At 33.5% G+C, this 8674-nt stretch overlaps 1 protein-coding gene across 1 annotated transcript; it reads left to right on the top strand.

Annotated features, from left to right (window-relative positions):
* Positions 1-2725: 2725 nt before the first annotated feature.
* On the top strand, positions 2726-7778 carry LOC127860216 (uncharacterized). The gene is made up of 5 exons (XM_052398135.1): positions 2726-2863; positions 3819-3967; positions 5252-5416; positions 5625-5714; positions 6061-7778. The coding sequence occupies exons 2-5, from the start codon at positions 3853-3855 to the stop codon at positions 6183-6185; spliced, it is 495 nt and encodes a 164-aa protein (XP_052254095.1). The 5' UTR covers positions 2726-2863; positions 3819-3852; the 3' UTR covers positions 6186-7778.
* The last annotated feature ends 896 nt before the right edge of the window (positions 7779-8674 follow it).

The raw sequence follows: 8674 nt of genomic DNA, 5'->3' as shown, positions 1-8674 counted from the left end.
TTCGTATGTACGAAAAATAGCAATGCTCAATTGTGATTGAAAATATAAGATAATTTCATGGACATACTAATAGATTAGTCACATGATATATTTTGGTGCGAAAAACGCTTCAAAAATAGATTGTATAATACAAATAAAACTTGTTGATGCTACTACTGACTTGGAATAAATCTTAGAAGAACGCTAAATATAAAACGTATTCGATGATTTGTTCCTGTGATTTTCATTTTTGATTGATTGGTGAAAAACATATCGAAACTAAAAACACATCGTGCTATAAGGAAGTAACAAGAAAACAATATATCACACGCTTTTGTCATTTGAAAGGAACATATTTATTTAACTTATTTTCCTCAATAAATTTAAATCCACTTGTGGTTTAAGACGTTTCTTTTTTTTAAATCAATGTTGTCTCTCAATTGTACTGTTATTTTGTTAATTCTAACCTGCCCACATCGAGGAATTTTATATGAAATATTAACAAGGGTTGATTCAACCATATATTAATTAAATTGATTTAAAATAATGCATTTGCATTTACTTAATTGCTGGAAACTACAAACACATATTACCCTCATCACCACACACTACGACCACCATCAATCCCACCATCACCACCACCACCACCACCACTACAACCACCACAACCGCCACCACCACCACCAATACCACAACTACCATCATCACCATTACCAGCACCAGCACCACAACCACCACCACCGCCACATCCACTACCACAACCACCATCATCACCATCACCACCACCACCACCACCATTACCACCACCACCAACACCACACACGTTCGTGTCAGAATGTCTGCGATAAGTTCTCTTTAATACACCCTTTCATATATATCAGTGTGCGTGGTGGCTAAAGCTATCTCCAAGGGAATGGAGCTGAAACTGACAGTGCAGCGGAATGTAATACTCAAAGGAGACGTCACAAGTGAGTTCACCATAATCTTTGTTTTCTATGTAATATAGATATAATAATCAACGTCATCGTAAGTATAATCGTCGTTTACCACAACGTAATCATTAGCATGGTCATCACCAATATAATGACCACCATTATCATCACCACCATCGTCTGCAACGTTATCACAAGCATAATACATTTTATAATTTTATCAATAATACTCATCATAATCATCATCTGTCCTCGTCGTTAGTAGTGCCATGAATATGATTTTGATCAGGTATATATCAGATATATATTTGTTTTCTAGTGCAAAATTTTATTCACTCCGTAAGATATTACATACAAACATAGAACATTATATACATGCATACATGTGCTATAGCAGGTCTGCCCATATATGCAGTCATGAAGACGCAAAGCGACCTGTAAATAAACTCTCAAATACACTCAAAATGACGAAATCTTATATGCTTAGATTGACCATATGTGAATAAAGATTGCATGTTTCCCGGAGGGGTTTTCCATTTAATAGTGACAACCACATTGCAATAAGACATATCATATGATAAAGATGCAACATACATGGATAAAGTTCCTTAAGATTTATTACAATCAATCAATAGTATTGGAAAATGCATTAGTCTTTTGGTCTTGTCGACGCCCCTCAAATACCTTACACTACTATAATACCGAAAAATTTTGTTTATAATACTACCAGATGCTAATAAAAAACATTTAACTGGTAAAATGCAGGGGCTCGCAAAAAACAGTGACGTCACTGTCATAGAGCGCTGCACTGAAACAGATTCGGTCATTCTCCAAATCGAGGCTGACGTTGATGATGTAATCGAGGAAGAAAACATGCTCCGATTCCTTTCAGGATATACCCGATTGTCTTGTATTTGTATTTTTCCATGACAAAGACATTCTAAACAAAAATTAGTTATGCATTTTAATAAAAAGGAATAATCACATCATAAAAAATAGATTAAATAAAGCATAATTGACATTATTCTACAATGTATAAAGTTGCTATATGCTAAAATATAATTATTTTAACATTTGTGATTGTAAAAATTGGTGGCATATCAACTATAGAAACTTTGTTTAATAAATGATAATATATGGTTAACAATGTCTCTATCAACATTTAAGTTCGTAAATCTCAAATTTCATTTGTTGTTATCTTTAAAAAAAAGCAGTTCCTTTGTTAGTAATTCAAATTATTTTCTCTGTGATTAATTGAGATGTTATGTTTCTTTCCATAAAGCTCTTTTTATGCTGTTAGTATGTGTTAGTTGAAACCTTAATGCGTGTATACAATAGCGCATCGTCTTGCAAGTTTTGATATTTGTTGGTGTGTTTTATCATTGGCGCAAATGAAACAGTTTAAATGTTTCCGAATTGACTCGTTTATTGTGTATATCTAAGGGCATTGTGATTTGCTTAACACGCGTGTAAAAACTGCATATATAAAAGGAAACTATATAAACAGTATAAGCAGGGTCACAAGTCTAGTTATAAAATCGTTAACAACACTGTATAAAGAGAACATTAAGTACGAAAGTTAATACTAAGTAAAATATCAATTCAACTTAACGTTCGTTGATCACCCGTTGTTTCTCAAGAACTTGATACATGAAATAAAAGGAACATTAACTCTTGCAGCATATCATACGTATGCATAGTACGTATGCATATTTACAATGAAATTAGTCATTTAAGGTTTAACTGATCACGTGCCCTTTGTGCGAAAACATGTGACTTTCAAGTTTAAACTTTATTGTTTTCGGTCAAAAAATCGGAAATTAATTAATTAAACACGAAGACTCGGAAGTTTTATTTCATTTGACTTTGCGAAACCGATTGTGTATAACCAACAGCTGTTTACAAAGAACATGCTCATTTGCGGAGGGGATCGCACAGGACAGATATGAAAGGTTTTTAAGTTGATTTCTACGAGTGTCTCTGAAATGTGCTCATATATGCAGCTTTATTTTAGCTTTTTGATAATAGCTTAAATATACTACTGCAGAGCATTCAACGAGTACTTAAATATACTAATGCAGGATAATTGCGAATCTTTCTTTATTTCTATGAACACTCTTTAAAATATAAGGAGTTTTGGTTTTAATGAAAGGCAAATATTTTACTCGAGTAAATTTCAACAATATTACCGTTATAATAATAATATTATGCGGATATTGTAAAGCTTTACTTCATTTAGGAGCTAGTATGTATATGCTAAATTATTTCGAAAGATAGGAGATTCATATCAAAAATATAAGTTTTTATAAACGGTTTTGCTAAAAGTATGGCTTAACACACCTAGAAAACAATTTTATGTCTTTCTCTAACTCGTAAATATTACTGAGGATACAATATTTTGGATTTGTAGGAATGTCGGGTTGTAGTTGTAGATATAGTTGTTATTTAATTCTATTGGTGAACGTTCTGTTTTATTTTTGTTAGGTGCGGTAATACCTTCAAAAGATTGTTTTAGTTTGGTAAAATTCAATATGAATTGTTGTACTTAAGCTGACAAATTACATTCACAAAAGAAGAACATAAATTTGCAGGTTTTGGCAAGTTAATAATGTTGTACATAATCGGCCGCCATTTAAACAAAACGAGTGTAGTGAAGATCGTGCACAGATTCAAAGATTTCCAAAATTTCATTTTTACATAAAAAAGTAAATTATACACAACGAATATAACATACTGCGGAAACTCATGTATTATTATCCTTGTTTGATTGACAAGGAAGTAAATCGTTCCTTAAACGGAAGAGAATAACGAGGTCATATATAGTCAAGTGATATAAACACTATCCCATGTGTTAAAATTGTCGTATATCACCGGATGATCGAATCAAATGTTACACATGTTTTCAAGGCCCCGCTGGAGTGAAATCGCAGACTTATAAACTATGAGGCCGTTGGCGCTGTTATTGTTTCTGTACTTTGTTGCGGAGGCGAGAGTGCAAACAAGGAGTATCACTTCCGTTGAACCGCAGGTTGAGTCCCAGGATGATGACGTCATAGGTAAATCAACATTTTACTCGTTATTAATGGTAAAAACCTACATTTGCTTATTTATTATACCGCGATATTTTTTATTTCATCAAATATGTTAAAACATAGACATGTTCTTGATCACATATGTATTCCATCGTACATGTATATGCCACAAAGCTTTCATGCACTTGTACCGTTATCACGCAAATGCACTTGTATTTTTACTTTACTCTCAGAAATAATAACAAAATGGCGATAAAATGTCATTATTTTGTAAATACTTTTTAGCTTTAATAAAACTTTAAAGCCCCTTTACTGCTCAAAATCTACGAAATGTTCGTGCAATATGTCATAAAATAAAGCTTAACAATAAAAAAGCAGTGTTCCATATAGCAATTCCCGAACTTTCAACGCCAGATGTGGTCTAGTAACATATATGTTTGTAGATATAAAATGCACGTTTTTATCTTTTTGTGACACAATTAATTCCATTTTAATTTCCCGCACTTATATCTATTCATACGACACATGAACTCTAGCATGGTACCATTTTAGTGTTTTTGTGTCGTATGAATAAATATATTTGCGGGAAAACAAAATGGAATTAATTTTGTCACAAAAAAATAAACCGTGCATTTTATATCTACAAACAACTATGTTACCAGACCACACCTGGCGTTGAAATTTCAGCATTTGCTATAAGGAACACTGATGTTTATATTTGTTACTTTATTTGACGAAATATTGTACGAAATTTTATTTGATTTTTTTTGTATTTATGGGTCTTTAAATGCAATTAAAATGGTATATTTATACACAATAATATTCAAAACACATATAAAGGCGCACTAAGGTAAAAGGCAAATATTGTGTTAGCACGTGGATTAAGGTAAAATCAATCATGATACGATGACAAAAAATGGTACATGTATATTTAACTTACACTCGTTACTCGAAAAACATTGCTACGAGTAATGCTATTACACGCATGCCGTCCAAACAGTAAAATAACGATGGACATGACCATTGCTTAAACAAAATATTGAAAAACTAATGAAACAGAAGAGCCAAGTAATTGTACAAACGTATATTGACAGTTCAGCCAACACACCACCAAACAGCTTGTATGTAGCTTCGTTCTTTTCAAACATGACTTTAAAGTAGTTAAAATACAAGTAAAATATGTTAGACATTGTTTAAAATGAGGAACATGTCTATGTGCATGAGCATTTGAAATGTATGATTGTACATTTGCCTTTTAACATTGTTTTAAACACTCAAACAATGGTTATCATCCTTCTTGACATTAAGGTTTTTATCATGATGATGACACTTTCGACTTCGCCATCGAAGACTATGACGTCACTGGCGATGATGACGTCACTGGCGATGATGACGTCACAGTTGTGGATGACGGAAAAATGATATGCCACAGGGATATGTGTAAAATATGCCACCATTACCGGAAAATGAAAGGTAGAATAGCAATATAAGCTGTATAAAACCATTAATACAATCGCAGTGATCGATTGTCACCAAGCAGCAAACAATCCAGATTTTCATACATGTTTTTGGCGTATAATATCTTATGACATCTTTTGGTATTGACACTATAAACAAGTTTTTCGTTTAAAAATGATACACAGACGCTTATATACACACACTACAAATATTTACATTTCAGCCTGTGTGGTTGCAAAGGCAACCAGGAGAGGGATGGGTCTCGGGCTGGTTGTCAACCACCACATCCTCCTGAAGGAAAGACTGAGAAATGGTAAGTGTAAACATCACTTGTTATACATGGATACATTAAATAATAATATTATTACACGCTGTACTTATCGCACATGCTACCCACAGGTATAAGTAACGTACCCAGGATAGTATTTTTTAGGAGCCCAATATATTCAAATAAATATATAAAATCATGCTTAATGAGAAAAAAAATTGACAAAGAGCCTTGCAAAAAAATCCCCACCCTCTGATTTTGGAATCATAACAAGGTCATTAACTAGAATTTATCATAGACCTGTCGTTGCGGGCCGCAAAAAATGTCAAAAAACATCACACTGATTATATTTCTTTACAAGAATACGAAAGTTTTTGTAATTTTCTATCAGGTTCGAGACCGGAAGTTCAACCGCTCTGTGGGCGGCTTCAGAATCCCACAAGACGACATCGACGCACTCCCGGAACTCCAAAGCTTGTTCAGTGCGTTCATGCAGGGCTTTGGCATTTCTGGTGACCGAACATCCGGTGGTGGCGCCATTACTGACGACAGGACAAGCGGAAAAGATGAAACGTTACGGTTCGGGGGAAAATTAACGATCAGATGCGTTAAGATTGACAGTGTGCTTCATGCAGAATGATTTGGCCACATTTTTGACTTCTAATATGGCTGTCTGACAGAAATAAAGTGAACGCGACACATATTTAATAATAACAAATCAATGAATGTTCACTTTGTATTCATCCCCAGTAAGTGGAAAATTTGAATAATCTAAATCCTGAAATCTATTTTTGATTTATTTATAAAAAAGAACACGATAGATCTTACAACCAGCCTAAATTAAATTAAACAGCGTATAATTCATATTTTATTAATACGCAAAGTGGAACCTTTTTCACAACAAAACCAAATCATTAAAGTCTACATTCACCAAATCATTGAAGTCTACATTCACATTACCTTTAGAGGACCTATTTCTTTCAGGATTTTCTTAGTTCGTTTTTTTCCACACATAGACTGTTTGAACTATATATAATCGAGGTTTTAGAAAACATTTAAATGGATAAATACGTATAATTATAAACAAAATAATTTATAGACCGATAATACTATATTATAGTGGAATTTAATCGCCAGTACAATTATGAACATACGCTCTTAGATTATTTTTATTATTTAGATTTTTAATTTCTATGTGCAGTATCCACACTGCAAAACCAATACTATTGGGAACTCCTTAACGGAATATATATAACAACAGTGCATTTTAGTGTTAAGCGGTATGCTCGGGCGATGGTTTACAACCGAAGTCCCGAGGGTAACTTCACGTCGTCGTCGATATTCTAACCAAGTTTCATCAAGATGTTGTCATAAATATGGCTTCTATAGTGATTATCCGTTTTTATTAAGATTTAACATGCATACATAGTTGTATAGACGCACGTGGCCCACATCCAAACTCGGTCTAGAAATTGTTAAGGTAAACATTCTGACCAAGGTTAATCATTAGAAGTGTGGCCTCTAATGTGTTCACGAGCTAAAAGTCGGCATCACAATACGTTCAGAGTACGACGCGCTATGCAAGACGCACGAAGCAGGACACCAGACATAGACTGGCCACTTTATACTAGGTGAGCTACCAGTATCGCAAATTGTTCTTTGTGGTGTCATATAGGCTAACGTCACAAACTGTTTGTTCGCAATACCAACGAAGCCGGACACCAGTCATAAACTGGCCAAAATATTTGCTTTGTTTAACATTTGCACAAGGCCTATGGAAGATGGGTAGGGTTTAACTTCCTTCTTTAGTTACATGTATATATTGTTTACATTTACGGCCTCATGTTATCTGTTTGTTTATTGTTTGACTGTTCACAAGTAACCTACATGCTCATGCTAGTTGTTAATAATACGATTGATGGTGACCGTCCTCTAATTGTATAATATTATTTAAAATATGTAATTTACAATAGGATTGTTTTGATTGCATAGCCCATTCTCATTGCGGTTAATTATCATTGTTTACAATAAATATGTTTGTTTTTATGTGGAAAAGGCACTAAACCTAGAAATGCCGACAAATTCAAATAAAAGTAAACGATCATGAAATTTGTTTTATTGCTCTTCATGTTCAACAAATGCTGTGTCTAGTTGTTTCACCTATATAATTTCAAAAACATGTTTACAGAATATAGTGCCTAAAGTAGCATTAAAAACCTTCAGAATGCATGATTTCGCATCGTCATTTAAAAAAAATCCGAACCCCCTAGGAGGCCCCATTTCATGTATATGAAGCACCATTTTTCAATTCTAATTGAACAACCTGTGTTGAATCAAAGCCCTACAGACATCTTCTGATAGTAACATTGGCTCAAGACGACTCGACATTAACGGCAGCCAGATTGTCCGGGATAGCCAAAACATAGGTCCGGACAAGTCAAAACATAGTCTGCTAGTCTGACGGGACAAGTGCAACAATTCAAGGTCTTTTCTCTAATTTACTAGCAAAAATCCAGTAAGTTAGCTTGTATTAATTAACAAAACATGACGTTACAAATAAAAAGATAAAACGCGAAGTATTTAGATATACACTTATGATACTGTGCTGTTTACAAGGGAGGATAATCGCAGAGTTTATTTAACAACACTGTTGCGGTTGGTTCCCTTATATTTAATTATACAACGTTATTCTCGTGTGTGGTATTTTTTAAGTAATTTTCAATATTGTTAACAGTTGACACTCGTTCTAGTTCTAGTCAATTGTGTTTGTTTATAAATGAAAATAACTTTTATGCACAATAATTAGCTGTTAAACTATAAAGCACCTATAGCAAGTGAAACATTATAATTGCGATCTATAATGGAGTAAACTGAGTCTTCAAAATATAGTCATTTTTCATCATTGGTTTGTTTAAATTATACTTATAAATACTTATACCACAACAGTACTTTCTTCGTGTCGTACTATACTACTTTATATATATTTTACAATTACTGAAAAGTAA

Source organism: Dreissena polymorpha, chromosome 15 (genome assembly GCF_020536995.1).
Source record: "Dreissena polymorpha isolate Duluth1 chromosome 15, UMN_Dpol_1.0, whole genome shotgun sequence".
In the NCBI taxonomy this organism is placed as follows: domain Eukaryota; kingdom Metazoa; phylum Mollusca; class Bivalvia; order Myida; family Dreissenidae; genus Dreissena; species Dreissena polymorpha.
Note: the sequence above shows the minus strand (reverse complement) of the source record. Positions and strands in the feature narration are given on the sequence as shown.

What these genes read in the sequence shown, in the direction of transcription:
- LOC127860216 (XM_052398135.1), top strand. Translation starts at nt 3,853, where the DNA reads ATGAGGCCGTTGGCGCTGTTATTGTTTCTGTACTTTGTTGCGGAGGCG. An exon ending in CCATTACCGGAAAATGAAAG is followed by an intron (nt 5,417 to 5,624) that starts GTAGAATAGCAA and finishes TTTACATTTCAG; the next exon opens with CCTGTGTGGTTGCAAAGGCA. An exon ending in GAAGGAAAGACTGAGAAATG is followed by an intron (nt 5,715 to 6,060) that starts GTAAGTGTAAAC and finishes ATTTTCTATCAG; the next exon opens with GTTCGAGACCGGAAGTTCAA.